General features: G+C 50.2%; 6 protein-coding genes across 6 annotated transcripts; 3 read left to right on the top strand and 3 right to left on the bottom strand.

Annotated features, from left to right (window-relative positions):
* Positions 1 to 782: 782 nt before the first annotated feature.
* On the bottom strand, positions 783 to 2,828 carry ASPGLDRAFT_140678 (nucleoporin FG repeat-containing protein). Its single transcript, XM_022541707.1, has 3 exons — positions 2,614 to 2,828; positions 2,033 to 2,446; positions 783 to 1,968 (listed from the first exon to the last, which is right to left on the bottom strand). Exons 1-3 carry the CDS (start codon positions 2,685 to 2,687, stop codon positions 1,026 to 1,028), a joined length of 1,431 nt encoding a protein of 476 aa, XP_022404969.1. The 5' UTR covers positions 2,688 to 2,828; the 3' UTR covers positions 783 to 1,025.
* Positions 2,829 to 3,371: 543 nt separating this feature from the next.
* Positions 3,372 to 4,957, top strand: ASPGLDRAFT_54376 (uncharacterized protein; the record flags this gene model as incomplete). Its single annotated transcript, XM_022548073.1, has 4 exons — positions 3,372 to 3,520; positions 3,581 to 3,643; positions 3,691 to 4,559; positions 4,619 to 4,957. 4 exons carry the CDS (start codon positions 3,372 to 3,374, stop codon positions 4,795 to 4,797), a joined length of 1,260 nt encoding a protein of 419 aa, XP_022404968.1. The 3' UTR covers positions 4,798 to 4,957.
* Positions 4,958 to 5,877: 920 nt separating this feature from the next.
* Positions 5,878 to 8,038, top strand: ASPGLDRAFT_21848 (uncharacterized protein; the record flags this gene model as incomplete). Its single annotated transcript, XM_022543135.1, has 4 exons — positions 5,878 to 5,981; positions 6,041 to 6,481; positions 6,546 to 7,242; positions 7,349 to 8,038. The coding sequence occupies 4 exons, from the start codon at positions 5,878 to 5,880 to the stop codon at positions 8,036 to 8,038; spliced, it is 1,932 nt and encodes a 643-aa protein (XP_022404967.1).
* Positions 8,039 to 8,547: 509 nt separating this feature from the next.
* ASPGLDRAFT_41834 (haloacid dehalogenase superfamily protein) lies at positions 8,548 to 9,763 on the bottom strand. The gene is made up of 3 exons (XM_022545494.1): positions 9,701 to 9,763; positions 9,448 to 9,607; positions 8,548 to 9,372 (listed from the first exon to the last, which is right to left on the bottom strand). Exons 1-3 carry the CDS (start codon positions 9,712 to 9,714, stop codon positions 8,692 to 8,694), a joined length of 855 nt encoding a protein of 284 aa, XP_022404966.1. The 5' UTR covers positions 9,715 to 9,763; the 3' UTR covers positions 8,548 to 8,691.
* Positions 9,764 to 10,616: 853 nt separating this feature from the next.
* Positions 10,617 to 11,180, top strand: ASPGLDRAFT_31455 (uncharacterized protein; the record flags this gene model as incomplete). Its single annotated transcript, XM_022544053.1, has 2 exons — positions 10,617 to 10,731; positions 10,816 to 11,180. The coding sequence occupies 2 exons, from the start codon at positions 10,617 to 10,619 to the stop codon at positions 11,178 to 11,180; spliced, it is 480 nt and encodes a 159-aa protein (XP_022404965.1).
* Positions 11,181 to 11,612: 432 nt separating this feature from the next.
* On the bottom strand, positions 11,613 to 19,488 carry ASPGLDRAFT_117846 (putative cell morphogenesis protein (PAG1); the record flags this gene model as incomplete). The annotated part of the gene is made up of 3 exons (XM_022539908.1): positions 11,613 to 18,407; positions 18,472 to 18,702; positions 18,760 to 19,488. The coding sequence occupies 3 exons, from the start codon at positions 19,486 to 19,488 to the stop codon at positions 11,613 to 11,615; spliced, it is 7,755 nt and encodes a 2,584-aa protein (XP_022404964.1).
* Positions 19,489 to 20,031: the final 543 nt, after the last annotated feature.

The raw sequence follows: 20,031 nt of genomic DNA, 5'->3' as shown, positions 1-20,031 counted from the left end.
AACATTTGCTGCGCCGTCTTTCTCGCTTCGAATTCTCAAAGCGATTGCATCTGGAGATGCCTGGCATTTCTTGTGTCTTCACATCCCATTGCTGGCCTCGAATGATCGATCGAAAAGCATCCCAGCTTGGGTGCATTGCCCTTTGGCAGCCGTTTCGTGCATCTTGAATGTCCTGTCGATAAGCCTTCCAACCAGGGATGCACCTCACTGTCGTTGATATCGCCCAGAAAACGGAGGACCGAGGCGAATTCTCTTGGCCATTCGGAGAGACTCCCGAGATAATCTCTCGTAGAACAATCGATTTTTAGAGTCTGCCACGGCCCACGATTGGCCGCAGATGAAGGTAAAGCACCCTGGATTTGCCCGACATCCCATGCTTGTTTCTCCTTTGCCATTCTCAATATTCCGTGTAATTTCTCCAGTCACGGTTTTCTTCGAGATAACCCTCCAGAATTGTATTGACCTCAACATGAGGTTCTTAGGATCCGTCGCAGATTCCAGCTTTCCGCTAACGCTCATTCCCAGTCCCTTCAATTTTTAAAAAAGGACCGAGAAATATACGTCAGTTAAGAAAGACATAGGAGTTATGGTGGTTGATAGCTCCATACCGATATGAATGGTATCAAAAGCTGTGGTTGACAACAGAAAATATCAAACTCGATATTTTATAGCAGCATAACTATGAGCTCCGTCATTTCTGTTGTAGACAGCCAAGTACCAGTCTTCCAGCTGGAGTAGGGCTAAATAAGTCACTGACTGATGTACATTGCTTTTGCAACTTTGTGATTCAGTCAAATGGTTCTATATGGACTACAATTCCATAGATCTAAAAGCACGAAAAGAAATAGAATTATCTAACCCGAGACGCCATCCGCAACAAATTATCGACTGCATAACGTCAAACCCGTCCAAAATCGAGTTCGAGGTTTTGAAAGAAATAATATACACAAAAAGCACAGGACGTCAAGCCCCAATAGCACGCTCAGCCATGCACCTATCATGTCATTAAATTAAGAAGTACCAATTCATACGTTGAGTCTCCCATCGCCCACGGATGGGGGGCCCAACACGGTTTCCTGCACCTGTTCGGTGACTCCACCCAGTCTGCTAGCAACACCCAGAATACCAGTCTCGACATCTCCAAGCACCACGGCGAGGTCGTTAAGAGCAGAGCTCGACGCCCCAACGGCGGAGTCGTCGCGGCTCCGGGATGCCACGAACTCGTGGACCTGGCGGTTCAGGGTAACCTCAACTCCATGGAGATGGTCTTCAATCTCCTTCGTGTGTCGCGTGTACCGGTCGAGGACAATGGCCATTTCGTCGGAACGCTGCGAGAAGTAATCGACCAGGTTGACGGGAACCCCGTTGACAGAGTTAGCAGTGGCTGGATCGCTCTCAACGTCGTCAGGGAGCGCAAGTGTGTTCTTGCGCGTAGACCGGAGTGACTGCTTCTGGTCCGGAACAGACCACCAACCAGCACCTCCTGTAGACTGGTACTGCAAAGGCAACTTGAGGGTGTCAATGGCGCGGAATGCAACTTGAGCCTCCGCTGCGTCGCGAGACACCAAGTTGCGAAGATGGTCGATATCAGTTGCATCATTCTCGAGTGCCCGTTGCATGGTTTCGAGTTTCCCTTCAACGAATTCCACATCGTTCGGTATTGTGGAACCCTGGTTGGCGATGGTAGGGATCAAATTCCCAACCTCGTTGCACATATTAATCTGATTCAGAACAAATGTGTCAAAGCGTTCGAGCTCTTTCCGGATCTCATCGGCGCAGCTTTCGTATTTGGTAGTCGGGAGGAGGTTGCTGAGGTCCACCTTGACTCCAGGAACAACTGTCCCAGTTGCGGTAGATTGTTGCATTGGTTGTTGCGCCGCAGTACTCTGGTTTCCGAACAAGGACAGCGAAGGCTTCTGGGCCTGTTGTTGCTGTTGTGGCTGCTGAGTTGTAGTGTTATTCCCTCCACTATAAATTGAGAGATATTAGCCCAATATTGTTTCCATGATTTGCGACTTTCAATGCTACTCACAAGAGTCCACCGCCACCCGTCGCCGTTGAGCCCCCAAGACCTCCACCGAAAGGAGGCTGGGCTTGCGTCTGTGCCGCGGAGCCGCCTCCTAGGTTTCCGAACAATCCTCCGCCGCCAGTGCCAGGCTGGGCGGTATTGCTCCCGGCCCCGGATGTCCCTGCAAACAGCCCACCAGACTGAGGCTGCGATGTAGTCGCCGCAGAGCCCCCAAACAAGCCTCCACCGGTCGCATTGCTCTGTTGTTGTCCTCCACCCAATCCTGGGAACATATTCGAGCCCGAAGACTGTTGTGTATTTCCGCCAAACAAACCGCCGGCAGGCTTAGGCGTAGTCGAACCGCCCAAATTCCCGAACAATCCTCCAGATGTGCTTGTTGTACCGGGTGTACTTGTCGATGTCGATTGAGCGTTGCCACTGTTAGAAACGAAAGTATTTGTTAGCCCTTCGCTGATTTGCGGTGATCAAAACAAAAACATTGCCTGGGTTTCTGGAGATATGCGAACACCATGTGTGACACTGACGTCCGGCGCAATGCGACCCCAGCACATATATGATTGGAAACAGGTCTGCATGATACTTACAACAGAGAATTCGCGGAGCCGGTATTGACAGACAGGCCACCAGTTGAGGGCGCCGAAGGTTTGGCGGAGAACATAGCTGTGGCTGTCCGGAGCTTTCAAAGCCACAGATTCCGGGGAATGCGCGAGGAATGAAATGCAAGGAGATCCGCTCCCTTATTTTCTGCCCTTCTACCCTTTGAAGTGAAAACGGGTGCTTTGCTTGTAGCTGTTGCTGGGCTCTTGTCGGTGATGCAGTCGAAAAACGAAAGTCGCAGATCGGAGACACACGGAGAAAGGATCAGCCGGGTCCGGAGAGTCTGACTTCACAGCTTCAAAATCGCCGAATTTGGAGAACTTTTGTCGTCCGATTTTGTTGTTCTCCTGGTTTTAGAGGGCAGCTTGTGGATTTGGCACGGAGAATACCCAAATACTATTTTTGCTTGCTGCTTTTGAGGCCGCTATCTGCAATATCTGTGCTCTATCAAAAAGTCCGTAGTCAAGGGGTCGTTGGTCTTTTGGATAGCTTCACTGCGGTTTCCTTTCACTACTTGGATTGAGTCTCTATCACTGAGATTTGGAGCCTGGCTTTATTCCCTCTGTCTATGATTTAGTGTAATCTCCAACTTCTTGGTGCGCTAGCTATCCATAGGATACTTCATGCATTTTGGCTGCAAAGCTGTCCTTTTCATAACACTCCTTGATCGCCGGTGACAAAGGGCTTTTTCCCTACGGCCCAGAGGATAGTTCCTACGGGTCGTTCGTGCCAAACAAAATACATCATGGCTGAAGAAGTGTCCGACTGGAAGCCCATCTGCGTGGCTTCGACGCAGGGCAATGACGATACTCAAAGTCCCGGACCTAATGCTGAGAGGCCTGGCCATGAAAACTCAGGCTATTCGGGAGCAAACTATTTCAAAGGCGCACAGTGGTTTGTTTCCTATAGCCCTCCTGCCCAAATGAACCGTCGGCTAATCTGTCCGCATTGTAGGTCGCCCGATGGCACAACTCTTTTGACTGATTCAGCAGATCACCATATCAGAACGTTCATTCTGTAAGTTGTGCTGTCTCATTCTATCAGATCCCGCTGACAGGGGTCAGGCCGCCGGATCTCTTGGATGAAAGGGCATCGCCACATCGATTGTTTCCGTATTCTACTCTACCGTCAGCAGAGCCCACATATGCTACCGCCATATACCCATTTTACTCGCTTCAAGATCCGTCTACTACATTGTTTCTCTCCTCAGTCCGGGATCACCCGATTAAACTCACGTCTGCTCTTGCTCCAACCACGATGGCAACTTATTCCCTGGTTCATCCGACCACGGAGGCCTTCATTGCGCCGCACACCGTAATATACCCTTCTACCCTAGGGGGCACACATTTCCTCACCGGGTCAGACAGTCTTATTTGCTTGTTTGATGTTTCCCGGCCGGGGAGTGACGGCCCTGTCTCTTGGATGCCCACGATCCCTAGCAAACGAAAACAAATTGTGGGTGGAGGTATCGGTATGAAAGGTATCGTATCAGCGATGGCTGTCAATCCAGTCGGAGATGGTATACTTGCCGCGGGTACCTTCACGAGGCAGGTCGGCCTTTATGATTCCAACGGATCCGGGCAACTTTTAGGCACTTTCAGCGTTGCCAAGACAGAGGCTAATCGCGAGATCGGTGGTCGAGGAGTCACGCAACTTCTCTGGAGCCCATGTGGGAGGTATCTGTATGTCTCTGAACGAAAAAGCGACGGAGTGTTGGTTTATGATATCCGAGTGACGGGGCAGCTCCTTGGGTGGCTCCGGGGTCGCAAAGCATTCACGAACCAGCGCATAAAGATGGATGTCGTACCGTCAGGTGACGGCGATTCCCATGAAATCTGGGCCGGAGGAACCGATGGGTTTATGAGGGTCTGGCGGAATCCCACCCATACGGCCAGTGGCAAAGATCCTGATTGGGAATGGAAGGTTCATAACGGTAAGTACCTACCATGATCATATTTTGCGAAATAGAAATAGCTTGCTAATGTAGCACAGACTCTGTGACCAGTACTGTGCTCCATCCAATGGGAACTGTGGCAGCTACATGCTCGGGGCAGAGACACTATCTGAGCGATGCCAGTGACGATAAGAGTGGCTCTACTTCCACTATGGAAATTGACAACTCCCTGAAAGTCTGGTCAATGCCGTTTCTTGAGACTCAGTCAGATGGCTAGACTTTGTCGAAGTCAAGATCTGTGTGACTCGAGGGAATGCTGATTGGCTAAGGCTCAGCCCTAAAGGTTTCATATTTTCAAGAGCACTCTATAAAGCCGGAATTTGCCTCGATTGTACGCTATGGAATCCGCAGCGAGCGTAGGCTCACATACCCGTGGGTATTACCTTTGTTTTGGTATCTAATTCTAAACATTATATGGTCGACCTGCGGAAACGTGAGACATTTTCAACTTCTCTTTATGGCGCTTACTCGGATTGACAACGTCGAGTTACCATTTAGCGCTACTCCTTCAAAGAGCTGAATAAGTTGAAGGAGATCAACTTGTTTATGTTTATATTCAAATCGGTCCCCCTCCCCCCCCCATAATCTGATGAAAGAGCCCAAGCAGGCTACATCAGGTCACTCTTTACGTCTTGCTTGATGGATTAGTATGATATGAAAGTCGAGTCGTCCCAATTGTTGACTCGAGTGTCAGCAATTGCCTCGAACCGCAAAGTTCAGATGGTACTGGAGAGGCTGGGGGAGCAATTCACTGCTAACATCTCAATGGAACATTACCAGAGGCGCTGGATCCAATGATATCTACTCTGAAACAATGTCTGGCGAAGAACTGGCGTGGTCTGTCTTTACCTATGGAAGCTATCGTGTGCTTAGTCGATGCAAACGCTTCTCACACTGGGATCCTGGCAACGATGTTTATGAAGTTTGCCTTTCCATCAGAACTTGAAGGTGAATGATGGTTGATATCGCGTCTATAGACGACGCGACTAGCGCGCCATTCACTACTATAAATACTCGCAGCCCTAGGCGATTTCCCCTCGACTTCTTCTCATTTTCAGCTCTTCGCCACCTTTCTTTTTCAACTCTCTCCATCTTCCTCCACACCAACTTCATTCTTCCTTCACTCTTGCAAACCTCTACAAATCAACTTAACATTCACCAACTATTTTTGATCTCTTCTCCAAACTTCGAATCAATATCTTTAGTCACCTCATTCGTTCTTGGATCTTGGCCTTTCCTTGTTTTGTCGAACAATCTTTTTTGAGCTCTCTGGTCGCTCATTACGTGTTTTCTCATCATGTACGATTGCAACGAGCTTTTCGACGATATGGACGCGAAGCTTCAGGGCCCTGTTGCCAATGGTGGAGTCAATATACACTGGGAGAATAATACGATGGACTCGTGAGTTGATAATCTCGTGGCCGTCGCCTGATTGTTTGCTTTCTAACAGAAAGCAATAGCTCCCAGAATGACACACACCTGGCTGTTGATGACGGACAATCAGACGGCAGTGAAGGCAGCTTCGACGAGACAGACTATGACGGCTCCCCGGGCGGAACGCAGGTGATTCAGTCTGTGGAAGATGATATACACTCTGGCGTGCCTTTTGGTGAGGGTTTGAAACGGCTGGAGGAGGAAGCAGCGCCGCATCATCCTCCTACCGATTACGCTACGTCGTTCTCCAGTGGCAGTGCCAATCCTCCACGCGGGCTGTTTACTCAAACCTCAGCGAGCTTTCCAGTCTACGAGGGAAACCAATGCTTCACAACTACACGGGATCACAGTGGCCATATTGCAGTTCACCCTGTCTATCCTCACAGTCCTGCATTTGCAGCTCATCCGCATGGCATGGGACATACCTATTCCAATGAGCGACTGAGCAATAGTTCAGATAATACCAAGTATGCACCCTTGGTCAAGCGACAGACTTGTTATGGTTTGACATTGATATTGACCATCTCACAGCTTTCTCGTCCCTGACAAATCGGAAATCTCACCAAATCCTCGTCCCTCTTCTCATCCCACTAATGACGGAGATTCGACTTCCAATGGCTCCCGCAATGAAAGCCCCGCTGGTTTTACCGGTCGTCGCAAGAAACCAATCGTCAAAACAAATTACGCGTCTGCCACCCCTCCTGATATGAGTGCAAGACTGGCTGTGTCGACAAGCAGTGAATCCTCGACTGACGATGGCTCTGAGACTGACGAGGAAGATCTGCCGTACTTGACTTTCGTCGATCCGGTCGTTCCTGACTTTGTACCAAAAATGTCAGACCTTTTGAACGTGAAGTATAGCAACGCCGACCAGAACACAATCTTTGAAACTGCCGAAGCTGCTAATCGACTTGTTGGCGCTGACCCCGCCCCTAAAGATAACACACTTCCTCGCACCCAAGCGCAGCGCAGGGCTTTCGTCAAGGCCGTGTTCAACGCGGTGAAAAGCACCGAGCATGCGGAGGATAATCCGGGTATGATCAGACCGTTCGCGGAAGGCAAATACTCGGACCGTCGAATTGAAGTTTTGGCCTGGAATATTTTGCATACTTGTGTTGTCCGCCATACGACTGGAGCTCTGTTGGCGCCGTTCGATGTGAAGAAAAAGGGGACCGCTGAATTGTCCACTTTTGCTGACCGCATGGCGAAGGTTATTGAATGCCTTACGGTAAGAGCGCCCGAGGCAATCTGTTTAACGGTCCAAAAGACTTACATCTCTCAAGACCCAGAAAACGATCTGCAAACACTTGCTCGACCCTTACTACCTGTTCCAGTTTGTCGACGATCCAGTCTCCTCTCAGAAGCGTGTCCTTGCAAACAAGAACCTCAACAAACGCAAAGGCGATATCATGAACGCTGGCAAGCGAATGATGACCAAATCTAGCATCGCCGGCTCGCCACAGAGCAAAATTGACGATTCTTTCGCCAGCGAAACACCGTCGAGCTTCGGACCTCCCCATGACATGACTCCCTCCAGCACCCAGGACGTAAACGATTCAGAGCAGACCATAACCCCCGACGGAACCATGACTGAAAGCATGATGGCACGCAGCTTCAACTCCACAGCCTCTCCTGCGGCTCGTCGCGCCTCGCTCAATCTGGGACCGGGTGGTACTATCACTCCTCACCACATGCCCCGCAGTGCTCAACAGTCGTCTCCGTCTCCCGCTCCCAAGAGTGGCGCCGCTGCAGCTCATATCCGCAGATTCCATGAGCGTCGCTTGTCCAACCTCGTTGCTCAGCGTCGGGCCCAGAACGCTCGTACCCCGAGTCACTCTCGCAACAATTCAATCGATGGCTCTCTGACTATGAGCTTCTACGCTCCCGAAAAACACCATTCTACAGCTGGAAGTATGCCAGGAAGGCTCAGGTCTGAATCTACGAGTACGACTGCTAGTCACAAGCGTCGCGCTTCTGAAGTGGACGATGTCGAAGACAATGCGTCTCCGAAAAAGCGACGTTGAAGCGAGACAGCTTGATTTAATCTTCACGAGTTACGACTTCCGATTTACGTTCAACTTTCTTGTCGATACCATTTGATCCCGATTTGGTCCAATTGTTCATGATTGGCACTAGGTGCATTTATGCCGGCGTTTATGCTGGCGCGGCTATCTTTGCATCACGTTACGCAATCTACGAATTTCCTTCACTATGGCTCACGAATCTTTTCATTCCTATCATAAGCTCAGGAGGTTTTCTGTTCATCACAGTTTGGGTGGGATCTTGTTCACTTCTTGTCCATACACATAATGTTCTTGGTCGCTGTCTGACGGCTTCTGGCACCGTTTAGACTAGACTATTTTTTACAAAATATCTTTTCATCTCATTCTTTTTGTTTTATGGTTATTTGGGCTTGTTTTGTTTCGTCTATTTTTGTTTCTTGTTGATACATCGGAGGCGTTGATTTGGCTTAGCCCTATCGCACCGTACTACCAGAAAATATGTCGTTGGTTGTTTCTATTTCCTATTTTCCATTGATATTGTTGGGAAAATTGTTGTAACTTTAATCAAACAAAAATCTAGATTGGTGTCTTTATCTATCCTCTCACAGAAACCTGCTTAGGTATCTGGTTATTGTACGCAATGAAGTAAACGGAGCACATGGAGACGACCACATCTACTCCACCGGCTGAATCCCATACTTCCCATAATCAAAGTCCACCAAACTCCCCACCAACTCAGCCCACCCATCCCCGATCGTCCCAACCTGTCCAGCATCCCCCAGCCGCCCCTTCTTCAACGCATCCGTCTTCTCTTCCTTATGCTCCCCCGTCGCCCCAGCCAAAACTTCCTCTTCGCCCCCCTTATACGCCTCCAACAAACCCGGGTGTGGACACCAAATAACCCGCATCCCAGCCCTCCGCCCAGCCTCAACACCAGGCACCGCGTCCTCAAACACAAGACACTCCTCGGGCTTGACCTCCTCTTCACCCTTCACCCTCAACCCCGCATTAATCGTCTCCAGCGCAAGTAGATAGATATCCGGAAGCGGTTTACCCCGTCCCTTCGCAATCCGCGTATCATCGCCCAATACCTTCTGCGACGCAGGAAACACATCGAACAACTCCTGAAGATGCTCCGTCTTCATCTGGTAGTTCTTGCTATGCGAGGATGTCGCGAGGGCGAGATGCACCGGGTTCTCCGTGTCTTTCGTCGAGGATAGTCTGGCGAGAAGGGTCTCGACGCCGGGGAGGGGCGCGGATTCGGGGAAGAGTTTGGCTTGGAGGGTCGCTTGTTTCTTGAGGTATTCTTCGGGAGTTATGGGGAGTTTCGCCCAGTCGTGGAAGATTCGGCTTGCCTGTTGTTCAATCAATGTTAGCTTATCTTCAATGCGATCTGTAGTTTGTTGGCTGTGTATAGGTGGGTGGGATACCTCCGGCTGCGGCCGGCCCTGCAATTGCGCCTTGATATTCCAGGGGAGTAATGGCTTTCCGTATTCCTGGAGGATTGTGTTCGTCACGATGGTGTATTTATCCTCCGTGTCGAGGAGAAGGCCGTCCATGTCGAAGAGACATGCTCGTACGCGGGGGAAACTGGTGGGGTGTCAAATGGTTATTCTTCGGGATATATGGTGCTTGAGGGTAGAGTTCTTGTTTGGGGTAGAGTTCTTGTTTAGCGTAACGCACCTAGGAGAGGCCATTGTCGATTAATGGGTACAGTATCACTGTGTGAGTAACTGAGGATTGTAGAAGGTGATGTCGAAAACGAGCTGAATGACTGCAGGATTGCGGGGGAGACACGGTTTTCCTGAAAGGGTATAGTGTCATGTGAATCTTGGCGTTCAGGGATGCAGCCCTACACTGGCTGGACTTGCTACGGACAAGAAATAAAAGAGTAACATGTCTATTCCTCCTGAAATAATTGGGGCTATAATACCGCTGGTCACTCGGGCTTGCTTGTATTCACCATTTATTGTCGTAGGCAGGCAATGGACGATCCTTCGAAGTGGGCTTCCTTGTATCCGGCATTGAATGCGGCAATGGGGGCTCTGGAGAGGCCTATGAGATTTCGTCTCCAAAGAGGTCGCGTGCCGGTTTACCGTTAAGGAACATCATCGGTTTTAAAGGATACTTCGGAAGCCTTGTGTTTCCGATGGACTCGCAGTTCCGTAAATCACTGGCTGCTGTCATAATGAAGTAAATGAGCCGTATAGTTATATCAAGGCGTTGACCCTAAGATAGTCATGAAGTTGGGGAAGAAAATACAGTTACTCTTCCTATCAAATACAGCAGCAAATAACGCCGACGCCAGTTAGATGGCCATGGTTGGAGACTCAAAAAACGGCCCTATCGACCATTAGGCGATAGCTGGCTGAAGGATCTTTCTCCCAACATCAAGAGATACCAATATAAGGGGAAACAGCAATTTCAGGAGGCATTGGATGTAGAATATGACCGCCTGCAATACGGAGAGGCCAGTGAATGGCTACTCTTCGAGGTCGATGAAGAAACATTCTCTTGCGATTTTCTCAACGCCAAAGCCACACAAAGTACATCTTGGTCTTCATCCAGTGCTATTGAACGACTTCTACTTGTAAAAATGATGTCTTACAAGCACGCCGCCGCGCAGGGCGCATTTGGCGATGCGCTGATCCAAGCTCTGACGCCGATAGGTCTCGGACAGGCCTTGCAGCCAAATGCAGGCGCGATCATCAAGGGTGGCGAAAAGGACAACAAAAAAGGAGATAACGCATGAGGTCCATTGCGACCACCGCGCAGCCATGATAGCAACTGGCCCACAGTGGTACTCGAAATTGCCGTCTCCGAATCTCAACTGAAGCTTCAATCGGATGTTCGCTTCTGGTTATGGCAAGGTCAAGGCAAGGTTAACATCGTCTTTACGCTGACCGTTGACCGCCAGAACCCCAGAATTTGGATTGAGAAATGGGAGTCGGCGGGTGACCGGGAGCATCGTACTCAGCAGGTCACGGTATACCGAGGCGCAAACAACCGCATATACACAACCGGTGACCTTCTTACCATCGAATTTCCAAACCTATTTCTCCGCAATACCAGCTGTCCCAAAGAGGCATACATCCAATTCCCGCAGGATGTTCTCGAGAACCTCGCGATTCCAATTTGGCTCGCTCAGAAGTTTGATGTCTGAGACATCGCCTAGTTTCGTCTTAATCCTAGCATCATATTCAACCATCCCCACTATCGAAAGATCTCTGGGTTGTTCAAGAGGCAATGGCACATCAGTCTGGCATGGTGACAATGATCAGCTTTGATGACCGTGCGATAAAGAGTTATGGATTGCGGCCCGTGACCGAGATGGGTACAATATGGCAAAACATAAGGGTAACATGTCCATTTCTTGTGGAGACAAAACTACTGTACACTAGGTATCTCAAAAGATAATGGCAACATTGCACAGATAGCCGTAGAGAAAACGAAAGGGTATGTCATGTAAAATGAAATGCGACTAAATGCACACAGATAATATGATAAATGAAATCTCACCAAAACGCTCGACACTACACCGCGAAAATGCCAATAATACAAACGAGAGCAACAAAAGAAACGAGAATCCCGACGATCAATGTCCCGGCGATGTCGGATTGCTCGGCAGATACTCAGCCGGTACCTTGGGTACACGCGGAGACCCAATCGTCTGCGCCATAGCACGTTGCTGTGCGCGGATCATCTCGCGCTGACGCTCCTTTTCGCGGTTCGTTGCGGCGCCACCTGTAAGCCGTCTCATTCCGCTTCGGATCATGGACTCGAGCGAATGTGATCCATCTGTCACGCTCCGCGTTGGCGGCCCCAGGGGATGCGAGATTGCCGGTTTGTTGATTGTCAGGCGATCGTCCATGTCAGACATACTCTCTTCGGGCTCGTCATCGGAGAAGAAAGCTGATTCGTTGAAACCAACGGATGGAGTATGATTTTGTGGGTTGGATGTTGGCGAGAACAGATTATTCACTGGGGATGTGATCGAACGAGTATGCGAGACTGGATACGATGCTTGAATAGGCGCGAGAGGTGGGGTGCTTGTCACGTTGCTACTGTCGATGCGCAGATTGGGCGGTCGAGACTCGGCCAAGCCGTTATGGAATGACGACGATGAGGCAGTCCGCGCGAGAGACTTGCGGAGAATAGGTGCCGTCTGTTGATCGTAGCGATTCTCGCTGGTATCCACATAACTACCTGAGAACCCTGACAACATGGTGTCTGAAGCAGGTGTCATTGACGAATTAATCGTCTCTGTTTCTTCAAAGAAATCATCAAGACTGTCCAGCTTCGACACAATGTCCCCCATATTACTATCCATTTGCGTGTCGATCGACTTCATCGTATCAGCCCGCATAGGGAAGAACGAATCATTGTATCCGTCCGTGTGGAACTCCACCTCAGTAGGAGCGGTTTCTTGCGCTTCCATGAGGTCGACTTCTGCACAGGTGTAGAACACAGCGTGGACGTTGTGTCGTGTGAGGCTTGACTGCGTAGCAGGCATCGGGATCGACCACCCTGTAGGCTCGGGTATACCGTACAAACTCTGGATCCGCTCGTATTCTTTGCGAATGGCCCGTGATGACGAAGACGACGCCATACTCATCCGAAGATGATGCCGCTCCATGGGATTGCCTGAAACAGTCATGATATGATCCATGACCTGCAAAGCCCGAGGGCAGAGATCCGTCTGCAAAAGACGTAAGAGCGGCGAGATCAGATCAGGTCCGTGACAAGTGACCTCACCCCTTCTCATATCGATATCCGGTATCAACACGCAGAGAATCTTCATAACCTTAACCCGGAACCAGTCGGTCGTGTTGGTCAACAAGCCCATGAGGAATATCAGACTGTACACGTCCTGTCGCGGGAAGTAATACGACCGGATCTCGGAGATAATGTGGTTCAGGAAGTCGCCCTCTGCCTTGTACTGTCCGTTGGCAAATCCTAGAAGCGAGGCTGCCAGTCGCGGACAGTTCTCGCTTTCCGCAACTCGAGCCAACATGGTGGCTCGAGCAAGAGTCTTCGGGTCGTCGACCTCCGAATCGAACTGATGGAGGAAATGGGCGAGGTTGGCCAGGATAGTAAACAACAACCGAGATCCGTCGCCAATAAGTTTGTTGTTGGGAAGACCACTCAATCGATGTAGAATATCCAACGCCCGACTGAAAGACTCCGAAGACTTCAATCCCTTGTAGACCAGATTCTGAAGACCATCAAAGCCACCTTCCCATCGGGGCGGCTGACCCTCGATAAGCTGTGTTACCACAGCCGGGTCGCTCATGTCGACATTGTCCATGAATTTCTCGAGCATGCCAACGCTCTCAATGAACTCAGTCTCGTGGATCGTGTTCAAACACGCGCAAGTAGTCCAGAAAAGCTGGGGATACCGCAACAAATCAGCGGGCGACAGAGAACTGATGATGATCTTAAGTGTGGTAAGGATCTCCATGGAGAATGTCTGGTAGTCAGCCTCTTCATCGGCAATCGTGTTGGAAAGTCGAGCAAGCATATCCGCAAGCATCCTAGAGTCCAACGACGTGGAAATACAGCGGAAAATCTGGAACGATCGACAAGCAAGATGGCGGACAGGGCAGGATGTCGCCCAATTCAATGCCTCCTTGGCCCAGAGATCGTTGACACCTTCGTAAGCAAGACTGAAGAAACCGACGACTTGACGGGTCACCGTAGACATTGACAATGGCACTCGGCTCGCCTCATCGATATCCTCCTTGTCACTGTTGTCCTCGTAGTCCCAGACAACCTTCGCATCACTCTTGCGGATAGATTCCACGAAATCCTCGACGGCCTGACGAGTTTCCACAGGCCCATCATCCTCAACCTTCGCAGCCACCAACTCATGAATCAGATGCACCAACATTTCTCGAGCCTGCTCTTGCACAGTGACCGTGTAATGATCCCACAGGATAAGGACAACGTGGAGCAACTTGACGACGTCTTCCAATGCCAGAGTGACCGGAGCAACCATCAAATCGACCAGGAAAATAAGGGCGACCTGACCAAGTGACAGGCCTGTCTGCTTGTTGCCAGCCGGCAACACGGCGCCCAAATCCGCGACGTACGGCAAGCTCTTGGTATCCGGAGGAGCCGGGGTGATCTCCTTCCTTTCCTGCACCATGTTCTTGGGAACGACCTGCATCAGGAAGAACTCGATCACCTTTGACCCAGCGAGTGTCCCAGATAGGAACACAACAACTTGTTTGGCATACTCGACAAAATTCCGCTCTTTGCGTTCCAGGCAGAGGTTGATGATGAAGTCGAGTACCAGCTGCACATTTCCGCCATGAGGACCCGTAGCCAGAGCCTGCCAGAGGGCTTGTACCTCGTTCGGTAATATAGTGCTAGATCGGATGGTTATCTCAAACAAATTTGCGAGCAACATATACGACTTGGCCGTCGGGCCACCGTTGGGATCAACCTGGAGTTCCATTGTCTGCACCCACGGCAGAATGGCAGCGACCATATTCCGCTGGCTGTCGGGCCGAATGTTCCTGAAGTGCAATGCAAACTCGGAAAAGAGAGTGAAAGCCAAGTCCGAGTGCTGCTTCGCCAGTCTCTTCGACGTCTCAAACTGGGCGAGCTTGTAGACGGCCGTGGTCTTGTCAGAAATGCTGATGTCGAAATCTTGGAGTCGGGAACTCTTCTGCTGACGTTCTTCCAGAATCCGAAGGAGCTTAGCAGACTTCATTCTTATTTCGCGCTTCTGATTGCCGAGGGTAACGAGCACAGCACCGAGGATTCTCCAGAAGTTGAAATGGTAATCAGTATTCTCTATGAGCACCTCAGTGACCACTTCGAAATAGCTTTCCAGTGCTTTCGGGCGCTCTGTAACGTAGCACATCTCAATAGACCGTTCGAGCAGGTACGAATGCTCTTTGTTGTGGATGATGAGGTTCTTGAATGCCCGTCTGCCAATGGCGTGCCACTTATCGCTGATGGTGTTGAAAATGATATCGACCCATGACAGCATACGTCCAACATCAAACTGGAGTACCACGCCGGTTTCTGTGGTGATACTAATCGGGCCTGCGCAAAGTGACGCCATGGCACTCAGAGCGGCCGCCCGTAGATTCTTTTTCTCAATTTCCATGGCGGCAGCAGTGTTACGCAGTTCGCCTTCATGGTGGGCGAATTTCCGCATGTGCTCCTCCCTTTGGGAGATCTGGGGCTGGTTGGGTGAATATCCACACCAATCCTCCATCAGCGAAAAGGCAGACTTCCGTGACTCGAACGGTATCCAGCGAGAAGATTCTTCTATTCGGTTGATAGCCTCGAAGAGCTCTTCCATCAATCCACAGTAATGGAACCGTAGCCGTTGAAATTCCCAGTCATTCTGGACTTCTGAGTCACTTAGGAATATGCGCAGGTCCTTGGTGTATGTGACTAGGTTATTGACGATCCAGTCGTCATTGTATACCTCCGGTTCACGAAGGAAGTGAGAGGTCAACTTGTACACATGCGTCACCTCTGTTCGCAATCTATCCGTCTTCCTGTTGCGTCGAGGACTGCTGGGAGACCGGTAATGTACACCGATTCTCATCTTAGCTTCTTCGTTGCAAGTCGTAACGGCATATTGAAGTGATTCGAGTAAAGTTCGGTAAAGGTTCTTGTTGATCGATCCCAGGGCGGCCACAATGGCACTCCGAATGGAATCGCGTTCAGCCGACAGTAAGGGGATGACAAAAGCAAATAGACTCCGGGCTGAGCTGATCTTATCCTGCGATTGCTGCTGGCCCTTGGACGATTTGCGGGCATGCTGAGCATTTGCCAATTGACTCTGCGACTGCGCACCAACGCTATTCAAAGTGGTGCAAGCCATAGCCAAATACAGCTTCCACTGTTCGATTAGAATTTCAGCTGTCATGCTGTTCCGACCAAATGTTCGAGCTTGCGTGACGTCCACGGGGCCATAGTAAGGAGGTCGAGGGTTCTCAGCAAGTGCAGTGATCGTCTTGTGCATTTGCACCAGTCTTGCGCAGACTATTTCTCTGCCCAGAGTGACCGCAAATGGACATGTCTCGAAACTGATACGAACGATGTTTGGGAATACCTTTGACCAGAGAGTCGAATCATACGACACCTCGCTGCTGCACAATTCGATAAGAGTATTTTGAGACGCACTCTTTCGCTTGCCCTTTTGAATGCGACTCCTTTCGGCGATCGTGAGTTGTTCGTCATTGACATCGAAGATATGCTGCGAGTCTGCCTCGAGGATTCTAATGATTCTTGTGTTCTCTTTGCCCAACGCGCTGTCGAATTCCGTGATTAACCGAAGCACCGTAATGGCAAACGCTCGGACTCTTCGTGATTGTGAACACAAGAAGAACAGTCCATGAGATTCGATTTCTTCGACGTGTGCAAGGACGGTAGAAAGGTCCAGCTGCAAAGCCCGGCTTCCAGTACTGGACTTATCCCCTATATATGTCCCAGCGCCCTTGGTCTTCTGCTTGATTTCCTCAATCCAGATTCCCAAAAGCTCAACATAGAGTCTCAGAGTGGATTCGATATGCCCCGGTCCCAACATTCCTTCGTCTGACATTGTAGAGTATCTAGCGTCAAAATTGAAGATGAACCTGGCAAAACCAATGGTAACTTGCTGCGCATGCGACTGCCGCGCGATAGCCTTGAGCGATTCGGCAGATGACGTCGCGATGTTTGTCTGAACGTGGGCGGTTCCGGTACACAACAGGTTGATCAACGAATTGAAAGGAATATGGTCAGACAGACAACGAGGAAGTGCCTGAACAGCAACATGCATCAAATCGTAGAAGCCCTGTTTTTGATCTCCTGTGTTTATATGGTCGTCACGCCGCGAGAAACCAAACGCCTCCGAAATGGGTGTCTTCGGGGTAGACCCGCCAAACTTCTCATCCAGTACAGCCTGTCCGCCAAAGGTATTGTCACACAAGAGCGTTATTTTGCCCAATATCTCACAAAAGCGAACGTAGAATCCTCTAATATTATCGCTCAACTTGGAGGTATTGACAGGACGCACGGGCGTTTGGTCCTCAGGGGTCTCCGTAGCACCTAGCACACGTGGATCAGCAAGTACTTGGGGCCGGTGCAGAGGAGCTGAAGTGGCCGAAATATCAGTGAAGGGGTTAGGGATCGATCCCGTGGGGAAAGGAGGACACAGTTGGTCACAATTCTCTAGGTCCGTCACAATCGCTATGAAGGAACGAATCCCAATAACCATTTTCTCTGGTTCCATCTGCTCGATCTTCAAGTCCTTATTAGACAGGAAGATGTCTGAGTTAATCAAAGGAAAAATGACGTTGCGAATGCAGACGTCGGGATGCTTAAACCCAATCATGCGGATCAATTGGATTAGAGGTTCAGCAACGGCTGGTTCGGTGGTCAAGTATGTCCTCTTTCCTAGAGGAAGGGCTATCTTGGCAACTTCATCGATTTTTCGAAGAGTGGTTGGAGGAGGGTCCGTGTGACGGAAGAAGTACGTCCAGAGTAGACGACACATGGCTTGTAGGGCGGGACCCCTAGTAGGGCGATCCTTCAGTCTCGCGGGAAGACTCATGATGACCGGAAGCCATTGTGACGAAAAGGTCTCCTTGGACGAGACGCAAAGAAGCAGCACGTGTAAAGGAAAGGAAGCGACCCAGTGGCGGGGTTTAGTGAGCATTTGCGACAGTCGAGATTGGACGAGCTCCAGAAACTCTTTCCATTTAGGTAGGGATAGGTCACAACCAGGATTTGCGGCTACAGGTAAAAGTAGCTTCTCAAAGATATAGCAATAGGCCTGCTTGATCCGCTGCCCATGAGCATTGCCAAACAGACGTGCCAGAGATCGCATAAATTCACATGATTTCGGCCATGTATCTGGTTGTGTTCTGATTTTCAGATGCCTCATTCCCAGGATAAGGAGCTCGACTCTTGGCTCCCCCTCTTTGGATGGACCTCGAAGGGTCTCCTCTTTCTGAAACCGGTCCAACTCTGACAGGAAGCGAGTCGAGACGCTCGAGAAGTTGCTTTCACTCATGATGCCCAGCAGCTGACCATATATTCTCCAGTTCGCCATTCGGAGCGGGGACGCTGAGATCTGATCCGGATCCACAGTCTTGAGTTGACCAAAAACGATATCCTCCAAACGGTCAGCCATGTCGAGCGTTATTGAGGCAAGGTTACTCTGGTTGAAAATTTCAATCAAGACCCGGCACACAAGGTAAACCGACACCGTAGCGCGCCGTTCGGCCAAGTGGACATCTTCTTGTCTGGATAAAAGGGTACTGGTACTAGGAGGGGCGGACGGGTCGGTATTAGCAGCTTGTGCTTGTTCGGCAGCCATCTGGAGAGGTTCAGTATTTCGTCGGAGCAGTGCAGCGGGCTCTGGGGGCGAGGGCTTTGGCTAGTTGTACATAGGTGTATTAGATTTGGGGGTCATGGTTCTGTTTGACTTTTTTATTGCATACCTGATGTGCTACGTGCTTGGCCGTAATCGCTGCATCCCCTTTGGCCTTTCGCCAAAACATAATAGTATCAATCAGAGGTTTTGGCTTTTGTCGCGAGATGTGCCCGAGTGCTGAGATCAATTGATCAAAGGTCGGATCTGCCCCGGGGCCGCATACTTCTTCAACCGGGGCTTCCAATTCCCCTAGTTTCAATATAGCCTGGTTGATTTTGTTGTCCGCTTGGCCGACAAACTGATCACTATTAGCAAAGTTCACGCACTTGTTCCACGGGAGGAAAGTATATCTCACCGAGTTGAAAAGATGGTGCAAGGCATATTCGCCCACCGTCCTCAATTCAATGTAATGCCTCGAATGCGAACGACTATGGGAGCGGTCCTGCCATGTTCTCCCGTTTGAGTTCATCCTTCTATGCACATGACTTGCTGGACTGCTATTGACGATGCTCGGAACACCTTGATCCTCCGATGATCCCTGCAATCCATGACTCGAGCCGTTGGCTCCGGGGCTCTGGTAGGTTGGCTGCATATCGGGCTGTTCCAGGCGTCCGAATGACGGGAGTTCCTGTTCATGGGCGCTAGCGCCAGTACCAATACCACCACCACGATTCAGCGATGCGATCAATTCGGGACTCAGAGGACTATTTGAGGTCGACGAAGCGGCAAAGCTCGGGTTGCGGGAGTGTTGGATTCCATGAACGATCGACGTCTGGCGGTGATGGCCATATGAGGAATTGGATGGGCGTCGTTCTAGTCCGTCATCGTATCCTAATTTGGGGCGTGAGGGTCCAGAGGTCTCGGGGCTCTTGGAATGGGATTGACCGCGGCGGTTGTTCTTAGGTTGTAAAGACGAAGTATTCAAAGCGGAAGGATCCAGCGCTCTCCCTCTAGTAGTAGTAACTGCAGAGGCTTCCCGACTATGCACCGCGGATGCCGGAGTACTCCTTGAAACAAAACGATCCGGTGGAGATGCGAGGCTATGGTGCGACACAGGGCTCGAATCATCGGGTATGAGGGGCATCGGAGTGGTGGATTGGACGGGGCCAGTCTTGATAAAAGGATGGGAAGCCACTAGAGAACCATTGCAGAAGCATGCGAGTCAGTAATGGCCTTTTTTTTTTTTTTTTTTTTTTTTTTTTTTTTTTTTTTCTCCTTATGTGTCTGATGGGTGATGTGCAGGCGCGTATTGCATGAACGCCGAGAAGGACGGTGGTGGTGGAGGGGAGATAAATTGGAAGGCTGAACAGAGCTTCCCTCAAGCCGCTTACTTTTAATTAAGATTATTAGGGGGTCTATAGTATCAATTCTTTCGGTTTTCGGCACTCTTGAAGCAGTATTATCCCGACAGCGCTCAGTTCACTGCCCGAAGCTCACGCTTGTTGGGGTCGACTTGAAGGACACGATCGAGTCGCACATTGTCGCTCAACAGTCGATGGCGGATAGCATAAAGGAGGGACTGCTGATGCTGGGTAGGGAATGTATCAGATTTGAATCGAATGAAGAATGCGAGAATCCCCTGGGAAGAGACGATGAAGGAGGCTGGTTGTTGTTCCTAAAGGGCGAC

This window comes from Aspergillus glaucus, assembly GCF_001890805.1.
Source record: "Aspergillus glaucus CBS 516.65 unplaced genomic scaffold ASPGLscaffold_2, whole genome shotgun sequence".
Taxonomy (NCBI): domain Eukaryota; kingdom Fungi; phylum Ascomycota; class Eurotiomycetes; order Eurotiales; family Aspergillaceae; genus Aspergillus; species Aspergillus glaucus.
The sequence above is the reverse complement of the archived record's forward strand: the minus strand, read 5'-3'. Positions and strand labels throughout refer to the sequence as shown.

Coding starts and splice junctions, on each gene's coding strand:
- ASPGLDRAFT_140678 (XM_022541707.1), bottom strand. CDS start 2,687: ATGTTCTCCGCCAAACCTTCGGCGCCCTCAACTGGTGGCCTGTCTGTC. Junction 2,447..2,613: donor GGCTCCGCGAATTCTCTGTT/GTAAGTATCATG, acceptor CGTTTCTAACAG/TGGCAACGCTCAATCGACAT. Junction 1,969..2,032: donor ACGGGTGGCGGTGGACTCTT/GTGAGTAGCATT, acceptor CTCAATTTATAG/TGGAGGGAATAACACTACAA.
- ASPGLDRAFT_41834 (XM_022545494.1), bottom strand. Junction 9,373..9,447: donor AGGGCCGGCCGCAGCCGGAG/GTATCCCACCCA, acceptor ATTGAACAACAG/GCAAGCCGAATCTTCCACGA.